The following is a 25107-nucleotide window of genomic DNA, read 5'->3' as shown; positions in this document are numbered from 1 at the left end:
GGACTTCCAGCAAAAACCTCCAAAGACATAAAATACAGAAAATATAGAGCCCCGATTTCCGTTCAACTAGGGTATTTACGTGGGGTTCAGCAGTCAAGGAAACTTTTATTTGTTTCATTTAACAGCACTCACTCTCAGTCTTACTTTTTGTGATCACTGAGGCAGTTAGAACCTTGGCTCCATGTTCAGGACATTTTTCTCCTGCCCTCTCTCCTATTGCCTTCTGTTTTTTTTTTTTCCTGTGCTGGAGTCATTAAATCCAGGAAACACTCACCCTTGACTCCCACCATGGAAGTCAAAGAAAAAAGTATTAAAGGTTTCCCCAAACCTGTTACCCAAAAGTGGTGGGTTTGGCATTTAGAAAGAAATATTACAAGCATATTCCTGAAGACTGAAACAATCCTGTATGTTTACTTTCTAGGCAAAAGAGTGTGATGTGCTGTAATCAGAACATTTTTTGTACTTTATTACAACCAAGTAGGTTTAAACTGTAAGTATAAATTAAAATAAAATTATAAGAATGTGACTCCCTATAAAAAGTACTGAGAGTTGAATTTTGTTGGCATGAGTCATTATAACTGAATATAGAATGAAATATGAGAAAAACAAATAATAAAAGTTACATCTAAAAATTTAATATTTTTGATCTTGATTAAGTGTATAAGGGGTAAAAACGAATGTTTCCAGAGATAAAATGTGTTGTATTTGTATAAATATATATTTATTCATATATGTATACATGCACACGCACAGAAAGGGAGAGAGAAGAACAGACCAGGAGATCATTTTCCTCTTAAATATGCTAAATCCAAAGATGAGAAAACAGTTGAGCATTTCCAGAGCAGGGATCATGATAACTGGTCTTTGGAGTAAGGCTGATTGATTTTGAACATTCTTCTGCCACTTATCAGGTGGGTGATCTTAAAGAAAGTCTTTAAACCCCTCTGTGCCTCAATTTCCTTATCTATAAAATGAGAATAAAAATGGGGTTGTGACAATTAAATGAGTTAATACATGGTAAAACCTTAGAACAGGGATCAGCAAACTTCTGCAAAGTGCCATCTACTAAATATTTTAGGCTTTGCTGTCTGTCACTTATTTTTTCTTTTTGTTTGTTTCTTGTTTTCTTACAACCCTTTAAAAATGTAAGAAGCATTCTTAGCTCACTAAGCCACCCATACAAAAAACAGGCAACTGTTTAGAAGAGTGCCTTGGGTGTACTAAGGGCTATATATGTGCAAGTTGTTGTTGCTGTTGTTATTATTACTATTATTACCAAATCTAAATTCCTAGCCAAGTGGTTGGAAGGAATAGACTTTCAATAAATATTTGTTGTGGAAATCAATAAATAACAGATTTTCAAATACATTTTCCACGCCTGAATGTTATGGACTGAATGTTGACATCCCCCTAAAATTCATATGTTGAAGCTCTCACCCGTAACGTTATGGTATTTTGAGGTGGAGCTTTTGGGAGGTAATTAGGTTTAGATGAGGTCATGAGGGTGAGGTCATGAGGGTGGGATTAGGGACCTTATAAAAAGAGATCAGAGAGCTTGCTCTCCTTCTCTGCCATGTGAAGACACAGTGCGAAGATGGCTCCCTGTAAGCCAAGAAGAGGGCTCTCACCAGAAACCCAGTCTGCCCACACCTTGATCTTGGACTTGCCAGCTTTCCACTGTTTGTTGTTTAGGCCACCTAGTCTATGATATTTTGTTATAACTACCCAACCAGACTAAGACACTGAGATTATGGGTTATAGAATTATTGATATTTTCCTCTCTTCTTGGCCTTCTCCATTCATGAAGCATTATTTCAAAAAATTTAAAGTCCCTCATAAATTACTTAGTTGTTCAGAACACATTTGAAAATAATATACTTATTTCTTTACAAAAATAGGCTCTGTACCTTGTTAACTGCTGATATTCCTGAATGTGGCAGCTGTTGGAATGCAACGTATTTCAGAAGTAAAATTCTAAATAATTTTATATACAGTCTTATTAGCCCATCTTTGTGTTATCGCTGGGCTTTCGTTCTGGTTGGCTTTAGAGTTTCAAGGACTGGAAAGTAACTGTTAGTTCTATTTCATAAAAAATGGTCATTAGTTTCATGAAAATGAAAATAGAGAATTCAGATGAAAGTGATGACTAATTTACTCACACCACACACAAATTTAGAATTCAAAGTAATTTACAGAAAAATCAGAATGCTCTCCGTGGGCACTTACCATCTTAAAAACATACAAAGCCAATGGAAATAGCCTCTGTTTTAATGCCCACCTCATTTAGCACCATTAAACTAGCCTTGAGTGTCTGAAGAAAACATAAACACGTTAGAGCAATGTTCATTAGCATGTTGGTTTCTGTAGCATTTGATCCATATACACATGCATCTCAGGGCCACCCCCAGGTACACATACAGACATGCACACATGCTCTACTACACCCAACATCCTATGTATGCTCATATACACACTCCTACGTACACTCACACACACACACCTTACACATAATCACAAACCCTAGCTATACTTTCAGACATGCACACCCTTCTGCACACACACTCCCTACACACACATCCTTTTTTCTGAAAAACTATATTTACTTTTATTTTTAACTTTTATTTACTTTAAATTACACTTACACCCTAGAAAGCAAATTAAATCTTTGATCATACCTTCCCCACAAAGTTATTGTAAATAAAACAAAAAAACAAAAAAAAAGAAAAAAGTTTCCTGCTTGGCTACTTCGGTGTAGAGTGCAACTTCTTTTACTAACTAAGGAGAGATATTATTCATAGGATAAATTCATTGTGCAATGCATACCTAAACACCTTGAGGTTTTTATATATGGCAGTAATTAAGCACCGAATTCAAGTAGGAAAACAGACTTTTTCTTACCAATAAAAGCTTCATTTGGAACGAACATTATACCAGCTACAAGGAGAAATTCAGATTGTCTTTAACCGCCGTCATATTAAACAGTGAAACATGTTATTAACAGGTGAGCATGTAAAAGTTCAAAATGGCCTTCTCCTGATTTATAGACATATTTATCATCTTTGACATTATAATATTTAAGAAAAGAACTACATAGTCGGTGGGTGACTTTTATCATTGCAATTTTTACTGCATTCCTAATAGAAAAGAGTTCAGTATCAGCAGTGAGACATGCAAAACTATGCAGATTTTACCCTGAAGGAGATTATGCTAGAAATTCAGGCAAAGGGGCTTAACATAATAGTGCAGTAATAAGTTAGCTCTCTGCATTCAAAGATTTAAACTTTTGCTCTGCCACCTTCATTCGGATCTGGATTTCAAATCACAGCAGTATATCTGCAGGTCTTAAATCTTAATTAGCTCGGCAAGCAGCCCCCAGGTAAAAAGAAAACCTGAAAAGTGTAGGCTCGTGCATGACATTGTGTAATTCAGGAAGTCGTGCAGAGGAAACATGTAGGTACTCATGTTTCTCCATCACTGTCATAAAGGAGTTTCCATCAGTGTTTTTGAATTGTAACACACAGTGTGAAATGTGTGCAAATTAAGAAGCCATTGGAGGAAAAATGAATTAAATGGGACTGTGGTAAAATGCACTCCTAGAATGAAGAGTGTCATGAAGGTAAATGTAGAAATGGGTGGTATACAGAGAAGACTCAAGGATAGGACATGCATGGGCAACACATTTGTAGCAGTTATGTCTTTATAGTCATGTAAGAGGCATTTGCGTGTGTGTATCAAAGAACGGATACCTACTTGAATAGAAAGACTGAATTTTTACTTTTCTCCACAGTCATTGTGTACACATTAGGATTTAAGTTTTTTAAAATACAATTTGCTAAATTTAAATCCTTGGAAATAGGTGGCAATCCTGGGATCATCCTAGGAGGATACCAGTTGCAGCCTTTCACTTGGTGAAGGAGGCCAGAGGAAGTCAAAGGGGTAAACAGCAAAAATAACTATTTCTTGGGAGAGGAGCAATTATTGGATCAACAATATGAAATGCATAAATGTATGGTTTATCTCGCTATACATTTTCTCCACTCTAAAAATAATACCTTGTGCAACCTTAGAGAGCCTTATTCTGAAGAGTTGCTTATCTTCATCAGTGAATGATTTTACAGAGTGAAATATCAAGAAGCGTTTTAAGATTGCATTCACTTTGTATGTTGCTCCTGATATACAAAATATATCATCTCTAAAAGTCAAGGTTTTTTATGTAATAGACTTGGTTCCCCAGTAGAGTGAACTTTTCATGAAAGCCCTGGATATAACTGAGTTTTCTTTCATGTCTTTAAAGCTTTTTAAAATTCATGAATTTTTCTTATCATTTTTTCAGCAAAGCAAAAGTATTTCCAAATCCTTTTTGAATTTTGTGTTTAATATTAACATATTAAAAATGTTACAGAAACAGACGGAGTGGAATAAATCTTACAAAAGAAAGTATTTGACTTTCGATGCATTTTAATATTACAAATGGGTCACTTATTCCTATTAAATCAGTTCCATTACCTGTCACAGAGCTGTCTAGATTGTCTGTACTGGATCCGGGCGTCTGTTCTAGTGCTCTCAGGGGCCTGGGGATTTCTAAAGCTTCCTCTTCATCATCAGCATCATCATCTGGAACATCTGTTTCCAAATCGGAAATCAAAGCTCCGGACATGTAACCTAATGGTGGAACCGGGGGCTGCGGAGGTTGATTATTGCTTTGAACATGCCTAGGATTCACAAGGGAAGGAAAAAAAAAAGCACTGGTTAGCATTCCACAAAATTGTAATTAGAATGAAACAGCCTGCTGTGGTAACTAATTTTGTTTTCTTGCTTTCCTTTAACTAATTCTGGAGCTTACTGTGCTTTCTTACATTTCAGCAGAGACAATGGTCTACGTATACATGACTTGCCAAAACAGTAACAACAGTATAGACTATTACACTCTTCTATGGGTATTTACGGGACGATACACAGAGGAAAAAGAATACAGACCCAGCATTTTTGTGCAAATAAATCACCCAAAGGAGAATAGGAATATTCATCACACATATCTATTTAAAGCTGATTTTTTTTGGTCCAAAAAGAATACAATTACATTTCCAGTTTTGTGTCAAAGTTCTACTCAGCCTGTGTAACCCACATCACCTGCTGGCCCTTATGAAGAAAAGATGTCACATGAAAATCTAATACCAACACCTTCTCCCTCCAACCATGGCCCATTCGCTGCCCTACAAGGCTTTCCTCCTGCACTATCCCCCAGGAATCAGGCTGGGTGATTGTTTCCACTTTAACGAGTTTAGGTTAAACTGGGGAGGAATGGCTACTTTGTGCTCTAGCTAATATTTTTGCATCTGTCTTAGCCACCCAAGTCTTAAACACCTCAAAGGCAGAAAAGATTCATCTCAGCACTCTGTGTTTAGAACAGTAGATGTGCCAAATAAACCAGCTGCAATGAATGAATAACTCTAATTGCAACCTTGGGAAGTAGATAGAACTGGTATTATCACCTCTCTTTCAGAATTTTTTAAAGGGAGGTTCAAATTTAAGTGACTTAAGTTTCAAATAACATGGCTAGTAAAATGCAGAGCTGGACACTAGAGTCCAGTCAGCTCTTTTTGTGACTACTTAGGAGTTTTTTCTAAACCATAAAATGCTGAAGGAAAGTAAGTCTGTTATTTGTTACTGTCATTAAAGAGGGAATATAGCATGTTTTGACACATTTGTCTTTTTTTTTTTTTTTTTTGCCTTGATACAAAATACTTAAAAGACCACTGGATTTAAGGGCGATTTATGCATTTTTATGGTTAGTTTTTGAATTAAAGATACAAGATTATTTTTCTTTAATATTTGCATTTATGGGGAAAATATTTCATTTTTCCAGAATTTGTTTAATATTCTCCCAACTGCATTCTTGAACTTGTAACCAACTCCAATATTAACAAGATTCTAGATCTTTTAATGTTAAAAAACCTAAGATATTAGTTCTGGAAGCTACCTCAATATCATTAGGCCCACATCTTTAATTTAATAGTTAAGGCATTTGAGGTCCCATTTATTATCTGGCATTCATCACAGCTCATTCATTGGAAAGTCAGGAAGTTTCCTAACTAATACTTTCACAGAAAATCTTGAGTGTTGATGGCAACATCTTGCTCTAAGTGTAACCTCAAATTCTGTTTGTGAAGCGGGGATGGATTGAGTCAAGTCATGAGCAAGAGAATATAAAGTGATATTTATATACATGAGCCATTCTTGTCTAATAATTTGCACTTTGGTCCTGAGAAGGACCGAACAGACCAACACTCTAGTCCTACAGCACTGCTGACAAGACACCTCTTGTTGGAACCAAGACACACTGAGTGGTGAAAATGTATTCCTTGAATTCGGGAGAATTAGGAGATGAACAGGAAAAGGGTACGTAACATTTTTAAGTGTCTTCTAGTGACAGGCGCTGTGTTCTGCACTTCATGGGTCAATATGAACAGAATCCCTGGAGGTGAAGCCTGGAATTATTATTTTTAAATACTCCTCCTGTGATGTCGATGTGCAGCCCAGATGGGCTGGCACTGCCAGCCTAGTAGGGCAAGGTCCTGTGCGAGCACATGAAGACTCATACCTCCTACACGGGGCGTCAGCATGGCATTCTGGAGGACTGTTGGACTGAACAGAAGCACACTCAGAGAGAGAAGCAGGGTGTGCTCTGTGGGTACTTGGGGCAGGTGGGCATGAACTAGTTTGTTCACTCTTTCAACAAGTGTCTATGGAGCACTCACTAAGTGGGGCTCTAAGAGTGGAAAGACAACAATAAACAACTCAGGTGAAAACCCAAGCCCTCTGAATAATAACAGCTATAACGTGGCTAGATAATTTACTAAGTACTATACAAGTGTAAACTCATTTAATTCTCCCAAAAACAATGGTGTGAAATAAAGAATTTGACCTTACCCAAAGAGAAGTTAGACTTTTGCCTTGTACTCCTGAGAGGTAATCTCTAAGCTCTAGAACATCCTGTCTGATAAAATGTCTTTACTTGGAGGCCAGAGGCTCCTCCAGCAAGTCTGACTATATGATTTATGGAGGGAACTTGGAGGCACAGGCTATCAGCTCACCTTCTGGAGGGGCCATAGACCCTGTTCAGCCATGCAGATAGTCAACCACATCTATGGGACAGACCCCCAATAAAGACTCTGAAACTCAAGGCTCATGTAAGTTTCCCTGGTTGACCCATATTGTCACACTGCGTTGCTGAGAAATTATGCTTTTCACTACTCCACTGGGAGAGGACAAATGGAAGGTCCGTCTTTGGAATTTCCTAGCCTTTCTCCCACGCATTTCTTCTCTTGGCTGATTTTAATCTGTATCTTTTCACTATAATAAGCTATAACTTCAAGTATAATAGCTTTCAGTGAGTTCTGTGGCTCCTTCTAGCAATTCTTGAACCTGGGGGTAGTCTTGGGGACTCTCCAAACTTGTACATAGTGTCAGAAGTGAGGGTGGTCTTGGGGGGACTGCCCTCTCACTTTGTAGATGAGTCAATTCCTATCACCATGATCATTTTACAAATGGGGGACTGAAGCACAGAAGTGTTAAGCGAGTTGCCCATTGTCATACAGCTAGTAAGGAGTGGCAGTGGCAGTGGTCCAGCCTTGGCTGACCCTAGTCAAATCCCAGACCAAGCAATCAGAATATCTGGGGTTGGGGCCTATGCATCCAGGTTATCCAGATGATTCCAAAACGCAGGCAGCGTTGAGAACCTCCAAGCTAGGATCTGTGCTTTAAAGGACTAGTATGCAGGGCTTCATTTAATTAACTTGAAGGAAATCTTCTGGCTCTTAAAGCAGCTGGCTTCAACTTCAATAGTTGTATTTTATAAAGCAGACTGATGCAAAATAATAGTGTTTAACAGTAAAATGTCTTTGACCTTTGGAAAAAACCCTGATGATTGAGAAAGCGTTCAAGAACCTCTAGTTCTAAAAAAAGAACCTATGTTTGTAATAAGCTTTAAATGATATTCCTGGTTTGAGTATCTCTTTGCATATTTAGTTGTATTTTTAAAACACATAGTTCATTAACACTGAGAATAAGACATCTCATTATCAGCTTATCCCAGTAGCTAAAACTACCAAAAAAGAAGCTAAGGCTCTTTCATAAAACTTTAACTTCAAGCACAGGACGTAAATCAACATAAGATAATCAGAGGTATGTTACTGAGATTTCATTTTCAGGAGTCACACTTATATGTTATTGTTTGGGAGAAGGGAGAGCAAATAAGAAAAAATAACTGCACAGAATTGTGAGAGTTGGTTCCACTTGTATTCCTGTCATATTTTTCACAGGATACATCAGCAGACTGCCATCTATACCTTATGTAAGTTTATGAATCAATGAGAAAAAAAGGAATTTGGGATTTGTAATTTATTCTAGAGGCTTTTTTTTTTTTTTGGATGCATTTACTGTTACTAACATTGTTGTTCTTTTCTGTCTCGTTTAGTTCAGCCCAAAGAAGGTCTTTTAATAACTGACACTGACCATATTTGATTTGCAGAAGCTTACATTTACATATTCACAACCACATACAGAATTAATCACAGGCACTTTGAAGAATCTAAAAAGAGTCCTTCATTATGGTGTTGGAAGTGAGTTCAAGGATAAGCTAATTGAAGCTAAACTGTAAATTAGAAAAGATTCTGGCGTAGCCAAAAGTACTTGAGCCTGAAATTCAGCAGATCTGAATTCTTGCTCCAGTTCACTCTAATTAGTTGTGTGACTTTGGTCAAATTATTTAACATTTCTTCAGTCAATTTCCTTATCTGGATGATGAAGGAGTTGTACAAAAGCATTTCTAACCCCAGCTGTAGAGTTCAATGAGACTCTCTTGTGAATTTAATGTGAAAGAACGTTTCCTCTATCCATGTGTTGAAAGCATGGGTCCCCTGACCTCATGAGGATATTTACCATGTTTGCTTTGCTATGTCAAACTGATAGGCCCTTGTCAACTCATCCAGGTGAGCCTGCAGCATGGGCTGCATCTCTTCCCGTGGGGAGGGAGTTAGAGTTGCAGTGGACTGCTGTCCAAAGGAAATAGCAGGGGAAGAAGCCACGCCTCGGACAGGAGGTGTTGGGACACGATCATCATCTTCTTCGAGTTCATCTTCCATACCCTGGTGTAAATAAGTTTGTACTGGTAATGGTGGGCACCAGCTATCACTGTCATAGCTGAAATTAAATGAGGAAAAAAAGCACATTAACACTTAGGCACACACACACACACACACACACACACACACACACACACAATTACACTGGCAATGAATGGCAACCACAATGGCATCTAAAATGTTCTCCCAGTTTATTTCCTCCTGATTTCCGGTTGTTGGCACTATTATAGTAAATCACCTGGCTGTTATCTAATTTCTATCATAAGTACATCGGTTATCTCAAGATCTCAATTTATTCTTAAAAGATCTTATTAGCTAGTTGTTACCCCGACAGTTACAAAAGGCAATAACTTCCCAATAAAGTTACTCACGTGGAAAAACCAAATTGCCAATCAAAGACAATGAATGAATTTAGTGCTTGTAGATTTAACTACTTTCTTCTCTTGTTCATCCTTGTGCACCAACAGAATATGCCAATATTCATCTAAGAAGTGTTTGATAATTTTATTTACTCTTATTCTAGATCTATGCCAACCTTTCATTCCATATGACATGTCAATCATTAAGACTTTGTGCTACAAAATGTATTCAATAGCCTTTCAACTGTCTTAATTTTCTTAATTTTTTTCATTAGAAACTGATGTCTCCTTATATCTCAACATCTCAAATCTATAGAAACAGAAGTTTAAAACCTAATCCTATAAAATATATATTAAAAAGAAAAATAACAATTTTAAAAACAGCATGTTTTAGGGATTCTGGTTAGGGAACATAGAAAATTAATCCAAAGTGTTTGTTTTAATTGTGACACAAAATCAGTAGCATTTTTATTTACACCTTCTCTGTAGTGCTATTATTTTCTTAAATCAAATAGATCCCAATGTACTTTTAAAAGGAGACTTAAGGATAAGATAAGCAATATTATTAGATGTAATTGTCCTATAAATTCAACCTCTTAAATATCCCCCAAGTCTTTATTCTACACTTCACCTCTACTCCCATGATCACAGATCAATCTCCTTCTGATATGAACCAGCCCATTAGCTTTCCTAGTCTCTTGGAATGTCATCATCATCCCTTCTATATCTTCCATACAGGCAATCGGATTATATTTCTAAAATCTTCATTCACATCACACCTATGCTTAAATTATTAGTGATATTGCTAATGTAAGAAAAAGTTCAAACCCATTAGCAAGGACTAAAAGATCCTTCCCCATCTCATCAGCCTATTATTCTAGCTTAATTTCCCATTATTTCCCCAACACCAGCCTACTCTATGTTTTTTTTAATCTCTGGGTCTGTATATGACTACTCTCAAATCATGTGACTGTGAGCCACTGCTTCTCCTTCAAGGTTCAAGTCAAATGTCCTCAGTTTTGTGAGCCTTCTCTGCTCCCACCATATGGAACTGATTACAACTCCATAATACTTATACTGTGCACTCCCCATGTTATACTGGAATTATTTGTCTCACGTCTCTTTTTCCCCACTATTCTATGAGATCCTTAACTCGAGAACTCTGTAATTCTCCACTTCGCATTTCCAGCACCTATTACAGTATCTAGCATATAGAAGGTTTTCATTAAAGAAACTGAAAATAGAATGAATATTACAAATATATATATCTAGTCTTGATGTCCCTTACAAAACACTAATTTGTAAATGTCCAGATGATTCTTGAATAGTTTTACTTGAGTGTCTTTCCACTTATCCTGTTTAAAAATGAATTTGTCAAAAAGCCTATACATGGATGTTTATAGCAGCTTTGTTTATAATTAGTGAAACTTCGAAGCAAAAAAGATGTCTTTCAGTAGGTGAATGAGTAAATAACACGTGGCATATCCAGATAATGGAATATTATTCAGTGCTAAAAAGAAATGCACTATCAAGCCATGATAAGACATGGAGGAATCTTAAATGCATATTACCCAAGAGAAAGACGCCAACCTGAAAAGGCTACATACTGTATGATTCCAACTATATGACATTTTGGAAAAGGCAAAACTATGACGACAGTAAAAAGATCAGTGGTTGCCAGAGGTTAAGGGGAGGGAGGGATGAATAGACTGAGCACAGAGGATTTTTACAACAGTGAAACTACTCTGGATGATACTACAATGGTGGATACATGTCATTATACACTCATCCAACTTTTCTTTGTACATCTGCACACAGAATGTACGACACCAAGAGTGAACCCTAAAGTAAACCATGAATGTTGGGTGATAATTATGTGGGAATGTAGTTTCATCAGTTTAACAAATGTACCATTTTGGTGGGAGATGTTGATAGTGGCAGAGGCTATGCATGTGTGGAGGCATGGGAAATTGGGAAATTATGTATTTTTTTGCTCAGTTTTGCTGTTAACCTAAAACAGATCTAAAAAAATAAAGTCTATTTAAAACTCCTGAATTTATCATCCTTTGATTTGACAATCATGTGTCAGGTAACTGGATCTTTTTATAGAGCATAAAATCCAGTGGGGCAGACTGATATGAAGCAAATAATCAAAGATACCAAGTATTATAGGAATAAAGCAGGGAGGCTGAAATTAGTTTGGGGCTTGGGTGAGGCTCTGCCGACCACTGGAAAAGGCGATATTCTAGGTAACAAATGAGGGGCCCCAGAGGAAGAGAAGATATAAAGTATTTGAAGAACTCAGTTTTTTAACTGGTAAGAGCTGGCAAATAAAGAAGGTTGGTTATAGATGAGGCAGGAGAGGTGAGTATGTGCTAGATCGTGAAGGGCTTCATCAGCCCCGAGAAAGAGTTTGGAATTTTGCCTGTGGGTGATGGATAGTCTCACTGAGAGGTTTTATACAGAGTGTGATGACATCTTTGGCTGTTCAATTTTCATCTCTTGTTGAGGGTACCTGAATAATCTTCTACCTCGATGAGTTGCAAACTGAAGACTTTGTTTCAGAAGCCCTGTATAATCTGATAGGAATATCTCTTCTGAAATGTCTTTTACATTTTAGTATCAGGCACACTTTAGTGTGTTACAAATAACCACTTTTATATATTAGAAAATAACGGTTAAACTTGTATTCCCATTTCTTGACTATATAAGTACCAGTATGACCTGAAAAAATATATTGCTCTAAAACGATGGCAATTTTAATGTTTTTTATGTTGGAGATCACAGTTAGATTTCATTCGAAGATAAGAGTCTGTGGTGTAAAAGGTTCATAACCCACTATTCCAGTTGGATTTATTGCTTTTAGTTTTCCCCATCTTCTAATCAATCTTGCACATCACTTATACTTTCTATGAAAACATCAGAACTCTTGGAATAAAACATTCACTTCACTTTACTCTGTTCTGTCCATTAAATGTGTCAAAGCCTCAACCTACCTTTTCAGATGTTTTCTCCAGTTTCTCAACAAGAATCTCCTGCTCAGAAGAAATTGGTTTGTTTCCTCCTTTCTTTGTACTTTTCCATCCTGGTGCATTAGTTTAAAGAATTCAACTTATTTCAAATAAGCTAGACTCCTCCAATTTCACCTAGCTTACTCTTACAAATCCTTCAAGCTACAGGCTAAATCCCATATCTTTTATAAAGATTTCCCTGATGAGGCCAAGTAGCACTGATATATTACTCTTCTGAACTTGCACTGATAATATTTTTGCACATTTACTTGAAAATTGATTATACACTGTCTTCTGCCATTTCCAATGTTGATTTCTGTAACTGTTGTCCAATTTATTTTAGTATTTAACCTTTCACATGTTAATAGTATTTTTTCCTCAAGTGGATTTAAGCTACATTAACATAATGACATTGAACTATTCCTGTTTGGCCACATCTGACGTAATACCTTAAAAATAGTATGTGATAAGCATAATTTATTGATTTGAAATGAAAACTCACAAACTGCTTCATTATTAAGAATGCTTAGGTTTCTTTTCTTAACTTACTTAACTTTAAATGCTATATTATTAAGTCAAACAAAAATATGTATAAGTAGCCTAATTTTTTTTTAAAAACTGCCCATTTTCAATATGGACTATGCATCCTGTTATACTTCATCAATAGTTATAATTAAATTTATTTCATAAAACTTGTTACAAAATAGCACAATTTTATTCTATAAACTAGTACATGTACTTTCCTTGCTTACATAGACTATTGTCAGGGATGTCCTACCTTTGAACAAAGAAAGAACATTTATATATTCAATCTTTCAAATGGAAGTAGGCAATTATCTCCTAAAATTTCCCTACTTCATAAGTAGTAAACTATTCTTACTTCAAATAATTTAAAGGGAACACACACATGGAATGAAAATACATACAGAACATAAGAAAAGGAGTAAGTAATGGTACATATATCATGTGTTAAGGTAACGTAAAAAATTGTAATTAGTTTTACTCAACTCATTTTTTTATTATTCAAATACCATCAGGCAAAGGAGAGTCTACCATATAAATATGAGTTTTAACATTATAAAATTACATTGCATAATGTACTAGATGACTAAAGAAATATTCTAATTGCTATTCCATTTAGCTAGAATGGGTGTTCATCATCAATTCTTCCAAGTCTTTCCTACAAAGATAATCTAGAACAGTAGTGAGCAAACTCTGTCCCCCTGTGGAACATAAGCAGAACTAAGAAAAATCCATGGATTCATCTCAGTCGTTTGTGCAAGAAGTGGAAAATAGAGAGGGGGGATAAAAGAAAGTCTAGGCGAAGAACATGAGAGAACAGGTTAAAGAAATTTGGGATACGGTGCAAATCATACGATGGGGAGAACTGTGCATCACCTCTGAGGTATTCATGTCTTAATTCATTCCAGAACAACAGATACTTAGGTTCTGTGCAGTTTCTGAAGAAGGGCAAGAAAGTAATAGATGACTCTATGAATGTTATGAAAAGCATAGTTCTGGTTTTAGAGTTTCCTTCATATTTACAGATGTATATCTTATTTGAGTGATGAAAATTCAACTTTTTCTTGTAGTAACCTAAAAAAGACTGTGAAAACGATTCTAATACCAATCCAAAGGTCTTTTGGCCAACCTTTCCTAGAGAAGCTTTTGTTCTTTGACTTACTGTCAGTGAAATATGAGGCATCATATTATCTGTCTTGCCTGGTGAATAATGAGCAGGATGACAAATCAATGTTGCACGTGAACCAACTTGTGAAAGGCCAGATACAAACACCAAACTACTAATAAAAATACAATAGAGTTCAACAACCACGAAAGCCTGCCGATTTCTAATTGCAATAGCAAAACAAAGCATTAGTTTTCTATTGAATTACTACTGAATTCTTCCTAGCATCATATGATTACATTAAAATACATTATATTTATAGCTAAGAACAAACATTTTGATACATTTTTGTCTAGCTGAGAGAGGCATATTGATGAGAGAGAACATTTACCATTGTTGATATAGTACTGAATTAACAAATCATTGTCTATTAGGACAATGATTTGATAACTTTTGATATTTAGTGTTGTGGGGGAAAAATGGCTCAAGAAAGGCTAAGAAAGAAAATTGATGATATCTAAGCTCTTAGAAACAATATGAAACATTGTAATAAAAAGCAAAAGACAATCTTTTAAAGATTGTGATTATTCTGGGCTAGATACATTTCTAATATCTATCCCTCTCTCTCCATCCTGCTGCCATTGCCTTATTTTATTCTCTTATCATTTTCATGGCATTGCCCATTCTGCTGCAATATCCCATACATTATCTACCTGCCCTAGCCTCATGTCCTCCAATCCATCTTCTATACCCAAAGATCAGAATTCCTATAAGACATACAAGACTTCACAACCGGCCTCACGACACCTTCTCAAATTATCTTCTATCCTGTGCATGTTTCAAGCTCAACAAACCTCATATGGCAGAAAGATATAGACAAGCAACTAGAATGCAATGTGATGAGTATTACAATAGAGAAGTAAGTTTAAGGAATAATGACAAATAAAGGAAAGGTAAGTAACCTTAACTAGAATAGGCTGGGGTTTCAAAGGAAGAGTAGGAAGTACTAAAGGAAAACTAATGGGACTATTCCTTTTTTTCCTCATCTTTCATTTTATTTCTATTTTTTGCCTTTGGCTAGGAAAATTTCTCTCCACCTGCACGGCAAATAGTGACATTAGTAACATTTGTTGTACTCATTGGTTAGAAATCTATTTTGATGTGGAGATTATGTTAGGGACTACTTCTCATTATCTTTGTCCTTTTTGCTTCTGGCTCAGAGCCTGGCACCCAATAGACACCCAACTCTGGGTACTATTATTTGTGAATAAGTGATTCAAGATTCACCTCAAAACTCAACTTCTATAGGCTTGCCCCAGCCTTATCTGGCATACATGGTTATCCCTTTCTGTAAGCAATTTATTATTTTGTACACATTGCTTACCTAGGGCTCGCCATACAAAATAGTGTGTGTGTGTGTGTGTGTGTGTGTGTGTGTGGTTTCTGGTCTCTACCTCTGAATTCTGTGAGTTTCCTAAATCAGGGATCAGATCCTCCTTATTAATTGTGGTTTTGTTTCTTTCATCTCTTTTGCTTTCCTTTCTGGCACTGGGCTTAACAGTTCTTATGTACTTAAAAAAAAATGTATGTTGAATAAGTTCTCTATTATGATACACTAAAACAACAAAAGCAAAATCTACATATCACCATAAGAAGTACAATTGCTGAATCCTTGTTTGTTAGAAATAAAAATTATTAAAAACAGGTGACTTCTAAAGTTTTCTGTTGTTTATATTTCAAGAAAACTTTAAATTTGCATAAGTTTCAAATCAAGGCATATAAACAATTCTATAAAAGCTCAAAGTTAATATCATGAATAGCAGAGTATAAATATAGAAAATATTAAAAAATCTTTTTTCAGTATTATAAGGTTTTCACATTAGAAAATACAAAAATATTAATAAGATAACAAGAGATGGACAAAGTCATCATCATCTCAAATCTACTAATCAAGATTCCAAATTACCTACAATATTTATGTTATCTGAGTTCAAGACTTTATGTTTATAAATGTTTAACAACACTACTTTTCTCTCCCCAGTTTACAAGTTCTATTTTCTTATTTTCTAATTACGGCCTTTAAAATGCATTTTTCTAAGCCCTGTAATAATATTTTCTTGTGAAATACACACCTCTGTTCCCTACTTCCCGGCCTAGGAATTGTGTGACACTAACATATTTTATTATTGATATGTATTACATAAGATCATGGGCAAAGTTTTGTTTTTAAAAACGTCAGAGAAAGAAGGTATGCTTTTAACTTCCTATTTCAGATGTGAACGTTTTAACAAAAGTACAATAAAAATGACATGCATATATATGGGAACTACAATCTCACAAAAGCAAATGAAGCCCTTTGGAGGGAAAGAAAGATATAGAGAAAAAATATGGAGGTATGCTTATTTATATATATGCATGCCCATCTATCTATCTGTGTATCTAATGCATATATAGAGTATATGTGTATATATATTAGGTAACTGAAAGAAAAAGCAAATGGAATCTTTTTTCGGAAGCAAATGTGATAAAGTTCTAGTTAGGAAAATTAATCTGGAGACCTCAAAGACAGCAGTTATGTAAGAAAAAAGGAGATGGAGAAAAAATTATAAGCGTGTGCATGTGATCTTTATGTAAAACAAGATAAGAAATAAAACCATTATTTAAATAAACTGAGATATTTTAATACCTAAATACTTCTAAATAAAGGAAAACTTGGAATAAAAAACTGCCTCTATTCTGCATTTTTCAGTTTCAGTCAAAAGCAATGGGTGACCTGGAAATTGTGCTGAAGACAGAGCACTTAGAATTATTAAAATAGAAAAAGAGACTATGTTTCTTCTGACTAGCTATTTTTTTTTTTGGATTAAAAAATAAACAGTATCAATGTCTTTCTACTTCAAAATCAATTAACACTTAAACTAACAGAGGAAAACAAACTAATTCCTGTGAGATGTTTGGGAAAGAATAAGGAAGCTGGTCACTTAATTTAAAACTCTTAAAGGAAATTTTCTAACTTAAAAGGTTTTGTTACAGAGTGTGCATTGGCTTGAACCTCCTTTATTGTTCGGACCCCTAAATTCCCATCAAAGCTGATGATTAAAGTCCTACCCACTGGCCAGATCCCTACAATTATCCCATTGTGATGGAGCTCAACAGTGGGCGCCCTGCTATGGCCAGACATCAAGCCATTAGAGAAATGCGAGGGATGATGAAGAAGGTTATTTTAATTTCCTTTTCAGCCCTTCTCGGGAGTGCCTCTTTAGTTCACAGAGCTCTGGGTTACTTGCTTTCAAACTAACAAGCAATATTATAAATGGAGGCTGCATTATCATGATTGCAGACAATCTAAGGCACTTGATGGCCAAGGATTCTACGTCCTCAATATGTGCTGTGTTGTATTTATCAGCTAAAAATATATAGATGGGGCAAACAATAAAAGAGGGGGGGAGCAATGAACAGGTTGGGAAGGCAGCAGGGAAAACAGGAAGATGACACGGTATCAAGACAAAAATGCATAACAGAGAAAGGAGGAGAGCCCTGGGCATTTTGCTGGTATATGAGATATTTTTACCCATTTTCTTGCAGTTCCACTGCATAGTGTTCCAGCTCTGTACCAGGAAGGGGCTGGACGGGGGGAGGAGGTAGCGGAACACTGGCCCAGGTTGATCCATTGTTTTTCTGTGCTTTAGAAGAGTTTTTATTTTTCTTCTTTTTTCCACCTTTCCCACCTGAAAATAATAATACATTTATTCAGACATAGTGAATATCACAAGAAACAGAGTATATCAGACAGGAAGACGTATTTATGTTTTCAAAACACCAGAAATCAGTATGTTACAGCTGTTAAAAGCTATAAACAATGAAATGATATAATCAGAAAAACATTTTTGTAAATCACTCAAAATGATACTGTTTCTTTCACAATGCATTAACTGCAGAGCTGAATAAACCAAAAACATGGCTGCGGTAGCAAAAGCTAATTTATTGATTTATTCACGTTTGCTGCCTCCACATTTTCATTGTTAGATGAAATAATGGGCCATAACAAATTCTTTCAAATGTCAGATTTTAGTGCGTTTATAATGCTCTTTTGCATAATCTGTCTCAGTGGAAAATGCAGTATCTAAGGATACAGGCTAAACTTTTCCATTAGAATTTACTCAATTTAATTAATCCAGGAGAGTAACAGTTTTCTCTCAAAAGTAACTTATAAAAATCAATCAACTACAATCTGGAGGATACTTGTAAATCTTTCACAATGATATGTTTTATAGAATTTCTGACTAATGAATGGCACAATTATTTTTGCATATAGTGAGAGTAGTTCCCAGATGTCTAAGCATAACATTTCTTAAAATTCCAAATATGGGGAAAATTAATGGAAATATAGTAATCAGTTTCAGTATTCTCATAATACAAATGAATTCATGCACAAAACATGAGCAGAAAGTAGGTTGGCAGCATATAAACCATATCTGGAATTACCAGAGCTTAATGAAATAGAGTTTAAAAAATATAAAAATATTTAAAAAAATATAAAAATATAGTTTTATCATTTGTTCAATGCAGTACTTTTTACTCTGCCAAAATTAAGTACATCAAGTTTCTTCCTAAATGGACCACAGTTGGATGCAGAAATGTGTACTTCTTAAGCAGAATGACAAAAAATGTTTCAGGGGAATCTAAGTAACTTCTGTCGCTCCCACTACAGTCAATAGCTGTATTTCCCAAAAAAAAATGGTATTGACCCCTTGAACTACATCTTTCTGGAACTAAAAGTTATGAGCATCAAATATTTGTAGCAGAGCTATCTAACAATAGAGATATCACTGAAGTTTACCTCATCTCCTTTCTTCTACCAATTACTAACCTGCATCAGCCAATTCAGAAAATTATGGAATGTAATAATAACTTTGAGTGCCAGAAAGTGATGAAACTACTGAACTGGACATATACACTATTGCCAATTATGGAATTACGTCTGTTTTCTAGGTAGTGTGCACATATACACACATATTTAAAAGAGCATCCCTGAAAACTGAGTGCTTTCACCTTTCCTTTCACTTTTTATCTTCGGTAGAAGAAGTATTAAGAGAAAGGAGAGCAGGTATCTTCTGCTTTGAGGATAAGAGCTGGATCTCTGGTTTTGAAAACTAGTTTCTCACCTACTTGACAAGTTATTCATAGATATCACCTCAATTTCCATACATGTAAAAAAATATAAAGTTACTATGTTGGGGGGTTATTTTGAGTATTACAAGCGATAATGCATATAAAGGACTCAGAATATATAGAATGTTCAATAAATGCCAGTCATTATCACACTCTCCCATCTCCTCTATCTCAAAGCAAACTCAATTCTACCTGTTTCCAAAGCCATTCCACACCCAACTCCTACCCCAATGAGGATCCCAGAAATAACCCGATTCTTAGAATAAAAATAATAAACCTGATTGAATTTAATTTTTGTGTTTAAGGTAGGTGAGCCTTAATTCTTTGTTTCCTGATCAAAACGATCATAAACAAGATTGTATCTTTCTCGGTAGTATCAGAACTATGTCTCAATACTTAAAAGAAGAATGGGTTGGGCGTGTGTTCTTCATAGCTTTTCCCTAGTTGTACCTCTTTTATCCCTTGTATATTTATATGTGTACTATGCTTTTTTCACTTTTTATAGCACTTTTAGAAATGTTATATGATTACCACCAGAACTGAGTGACACAAATAGGGAAGTTTTTACATCTCCATTTTATAGATGAGAAAATAGAGGTTCTTTCTGAGTTTGTGGTCCATATTCACACAGTAAGAGAACAAGCAATCCAGAATGCAGCAGCTTTACTGGAAATTACAATTTCTGCAGCTCTGAACCCAGCTGTGTTGAAATCCTTGTCCAAGGTCAGGAAAGCCATTGTCAACTCTTCCAAGCAACTTACTTAAAAATGTGTTGTGGAAGCAGAGGTGATTCATAGGGGGAATTTGTGAGGGTTTTCCATACAATGTCTACTTTCCCCTCTTTGGGGGAAATTTCTGCTCTCTCATTGTGGGTACTTTTGGTAAGACTATCAATCAACGTGCTTTGTCTTCTCTAGAATGAGTTAAGAGGTGGGCTCTTAGCATAATAGTGGCATATGATATGAGCTGAGAAATTCTCATCTGAGATCTGTATCTTGATCTAAGTGAACCCATTGTGCTGCTGTTTACTTGCAACCAAAGATCATCAAGCATTTTAAGGTGAGAACTGCCTGCATTATATTTTAGGGGAACATATTTTGATGACTTGCAAATATATTTGACCCGTCCCTCTTCAACTGAAAATGTAAATATTTGGATTTATATTTACTTGCTGAACAAATGACTTCTATGTAAAGAAAATTATGAAAATAGCTCATTTTAAAATTAAACTTATAGTCTATTTTTAAAAAACACTGGCATATAAAAAGATTTTGTTATTACTACTGGCACTGTGTTGTATATGCATGTTTATATACAAAATTATGATTGCAGATACTATTTTGAAAAAATCTGAGTTTTATATTTTTTTAATGGTTGGCTTTTTTAACAGAAGTGCTAAGAACTTATGTATTTAATAAATTATAAGAGTGTTTCAAAAAGGGTGAGAAATTCATTCATATAACTCAGGAATGTCCAATTTTCTTTATTACTGTGATTATTTTAAATTTGTTTCATCACTGTGCACAAATTAAGAAAATCTTATAATATCAATATGATATGATCCAATATCCATAGGGCAGTTTGATCTTAAATCTAAGCTTTAAGAAACATACCTCTGATTATAAGCACAAAACAAACTCTAATATTAAACTCAATTTGACTAAACTAAGAAGAGAATAATCACGTCACTCTTACCTCCTAAAGAATGCTTTCTATCACCGATTTAAGTAATTTTGTATTCAAATGTAGATGAAGTAGTTAATATAATTCATATATATATATATATATATATATATATATATATAAATGTCACTCAGGAGATTAATAGATTCAAAAAAGCAGTAAGCACTATTGTGAATCATGTTCTGCTTACAATTACTCAAAAGATAACTTTTAAAACTCAGTGGTAATCAGGATATACAGAATATTTAATAAGGAATTCACAGAAGGTCTTAAACAATCCATGGCTTACAATATATAGATTTAAAAAAAAAAAAAAAATATATATATATATATATATATAGATTGACACTTTGCATATCTTGAATGAAATAAGCCTAGGATAAAATTAATTTTTTAATTATTCAGTACAATTATGGGATTCCTCATAAATAAATGACAGTACAAATGACATATAAGGTTATTCAAAAAATTCCCCTATATTATTAAGCCAGTTTAAATTCATAACAGATGTTTAAAATTTTCTGCATTCTACAATGTATCTAATTCTACCAAGAAGAATTAGAAGAGTAAATGGCTCATTCTGGAGGGGAGAGAGAACATTAACATTTTCAGACTGAAAGGGTTCTATCTCTGAGGAAAAGTCATTTCATAAATGTTAACTTAATGATGTAAAAGAATTAACTCTTTATGGCCTTGATGCCTCATAGCCTGTGACATATCATAATACACTATAATCTTCTATTAAGAAACTGAGGTTAAAAAAAAAACTTCATAGAAATAAATAGTATATCATTAGTATGAAAAAATAAGCAAATAAGGTCATGGCATCAACTAGAAATGTGCAAAGTCGTCAGTCATACACAACATACATGTTATGTTTGAAAGTTAGAATGTCTACTAGGACCTCCTCATTTTAGAGATGAGGATCCTTGGGCCTAGAGAAAATCACTGATATTCATTATGATAGGTATGTATTTCTTTCCAGTAAAATGTGTTTTTCCCCACGTGTGCTATACAATACCTGCAGTACAGACTGTTAGTTCAGCTGATGTATCTTGAATATATATTAAGATTTACAGCACAAAAGAATTATCAATATGAAAGATTAGGGTTTTTTTTGGCAATTAAATGTAAAGAATAATGTCCCATATTAGCATTCTTGTTTAGCATGGTATCAGGACCTTACTCTAAATAATATCATTCAATAGAATCCTATTACATAACATTTTGGAAAAATTGTCCAAATATAGGAAGTCACATCACCAGACTCCTAATATTATGAACAATCTCCAAAATCATTTGCATTTTTGTTGAATTCATCTTTTGGTGTCCACACCATGGGGTTGACTTTCCTATATGATCTTTTTATTGTAAAGTTCTCTTGACTCTTAAGTAGGGTTCAAGGCAGATCAAACTCATCTGCTCCTTAATAATTCGTATTTAGTAAAATGGTACTATTTTTCCCTGAATACCTCCTTGTACAATTAGTACATAAAGGGTGATGGTGAATTTTACCCCCTCCCCCAAATCATGATTTCCTTAGGATAAACTGTTATTGTTATTTGAAAGATAAATGTCTGACAGTGAGTTGTGATCCAGGTACTTCTTCATGGTTGTTAGGAACACAGGTCATATGCTGGTGACAAACAAATATTTCTCCTTACTGTGACGAGACCAACCTGAGAGACTGCCACTCCTCTCTGAGCTGTTGTGAGAGCTGGTGGTGCTGAAATCCTGTGACTGGTTGTGTGGCATTCTATTAGACAATCCCTCAGCCAATCGGTAGTCAGGGATGTAAAGTAAGGCTAAGGGTTAAAGGGCAGAGGTCATAGTGGCATCATGTGATTAGTTCACAGCACAAGCCCATGCAGAACATGCAGTTAGCAACTCAGAAGCAGATGTCATAGGACAGTGGAGGCATGTTTTGTCTATCCTGCCTAATGGAAGTCGAGATGGACTATTGATCACTATTGAAAAAAGAGCTAAAAGGATGAAACTGATTGGTGTTGGTGTGTGGTGATAGTGACGACGGTGGTGGTGGTGGGGATTGTGGAAGGTACTGAATACATGCCGTTATATTTTTTAGTTTAGGTAGTGAACCTGGTGATGAATCACTAAACTGAACAACAAATACTAATTTCTATCTCATGCAAAAATGATATGAAAATAACTCTTCAGGAAGTAAGGACTTGACATACCATTGTTACCTTTGTTCTGATCAGGTAGAGAATAACCAAATCCCATCAGATCTGTTTTTTGCTGAATTGAGCTTTTCCACTGTGGATCAGGCAGATCGACAGCCAATTCATGTATGCTATTGGAATGCAATATCTGTGTAGTGGCATATGGAGTAGCCTGTGTTATTTGGCTGGAACTGTTGTAAGTGGTTTTGGTCGTGAAGTCAATGCTGCTATAAATGGCTCCATCTGAGAGCATCGTTGCTGTTTTATCCCCTTGGCCTGGAACTGGTGGCAGCACATCTGTGGTGAACATAGGGAAATGAAACAATTTAATGATGCACGGGAAGCCCAAAACCATCAGGACTGAAGATGAAAAATAAATGTGTCATGCCACACGTTTGCATTTCAGCTGAGATGGGCTTCATGAGCCAATGAAGGGTAGATGATATACAACCATCACCAAGCTATCAGCCTTGTGACAGGCAGGCCTACGGCTCGTCCTTCATGTCTCACTGGTTAACACACCCCTTCCCCCATCTTCTTCAACCATGAATGAGAAGTTTGGTATATTTCACTATTAAAAAATGCTTTCAGTTGCTCATTCTGTTTTAGACTCTATGAAATTGTTAGCTCTTTACTGAAGCAATGACAAAAGTGAATCTACAAATCATGGATAAAAGCATCTTTTTCCACTTTATCCCAAGAGACATGGAACATAACTGCTAAATAGATGCAAACATGTCCAAAATTATACTCTCCAAACTATGAGGCACTTTCTTCTGAAGTTTCAACTTGCTGTTTATCTGGGTTGATTTCACAGCTCCAGAAATGGAGTGTAACTAATGGTGGCAATTGTTTTTTTCTTGGGTAACAAAGGAACATTTTCATGAATAAGTCATTTTCACAATACAGCAGGCTTTAACTATAGAAAAAGCAATGAGTGATCAGCCAGTTTAGTTTATGCTACCAAATCTTAGAAGTGGAGAATTATAGTTTCAAGTTGTAACACAGCAAGTATAAAATTAAACTTTAGGAACAACACTGAATATCAATCAGTCCATTTATCACTTTGGTGTGCTAAATTATCTTTACATGATGCTTTTTATTTCAGAACTGCCACCTCTCTCCTGAGCACTTACTTTCCTTCCCAGAAGAAAGATACTAGTATCTAAAAAAAGAAAACAAAAACACACACACACTAATACTATTTTTAATCATGTAGAGTGAAAAGTGAATACAATTATATTATGCTCCTTAATAATGTATGTTCTGAAAGTCACATTTCATAGGACATGAGGTCATCAATCCACTTGATCTTTTCATTATGGGAAATTTTCAACTAGTTATAGTACTGTAATAATAAACCAGGTTGTCTCAGTACCCAAACCAGGAGAAAGCTGAAATAGTCAAAATATCCTAAAACTTTTAGATGAGATGATGCCCAACAGTACTTGAAATAAGGATCCTTGTAAAATATTAATTTTGCTTTTACATTTTACAAAAGCTTAAAATGATCTTCTTTAGCAACAGTAACAAGACATTTATAATGTATTTTATGCACTGTATAATTTAGGTCTCTCTGAGGGTTTTGATGTCTGGAATTCCAACTCGTTTTATAATTAAGTATATATGTACTTTATTAAATGACTATTTTAAATACATATCAGTGAGATTGTTAAACATGTTCACATTTGTAATATTTCACCAAGTTGTATAAGCAAGTAAATTGTTCTTGGATTCAGAATTTTGTAACTACTTTCTTGCCCTTCTTGTTTTTAGCTATAAGCTAATTAGAAAATTTGATGACAAAGAAGCATATTTCATTCTAAAGCATTAGGTCAGTATCATTTTATTATCAAAAACTTTTGATATTTAACAATATATCAAGATTGTGAAGGTAGATCCTTCACTCTAGGAAAGTTTTTAGAGTTT

General features: G+C 35.1%; 1 protein-coding gene across 5 annotated transcripts in view; it reads right to left on the bottom strand.

Annotated features, from left to right (window-relative positions):
* The window catches only part of ROBO2 (roundabout guidance receptor 2), a 572640-nt gene that overhangs the window by 17623 nt on the left and 529910 nt on the right, over positions 1–25107 (bottom strand). For all 5 annotated transcript variants that reach the window (XM_061194027.1, XM_061194028.1, XM_061194031.1 and 2 more), the window contains exons 21-24: positions 23194–23475; positions 17712–17868; positions 8941–9201; positions 4507–4712 (exon numbers count right to left, since the gene is read on the bottom strand). In XM_061194027.1, the coding sequence (XP_061050010.1) occupies positions 4507–4712; positions 8941–9201; positions 17712–17868; positions 23194–23475 (906 nt within the window). The remainder of the gene's footprint in view (positions 1–4506; positions 4713–8940; positions 9202–17711; positions 17869–23193; positions 23476–25107) is intronic.

This window comes from Eubalaena glacialis, chromosome 6 (genome assembly GCF_028564815.1).
Source record: "Eubalaena glacialis isolate mEubGla1 chromosome 6, mEubGla1.1.hap2.+ XY, whole genome shotgun sequence".
Lineage (NCBI taxonomy): Eukaryota > Metazoa > Chordata > Mammalia > Artiodactyla > Balaenidae > Eubalaena > Eubalaena glacialis.
The sequence above is the reverse complement of the archived record's forward strand: the minus strand, read 5'-3'. Positions and strand labels throughout refer to the sequence as shown.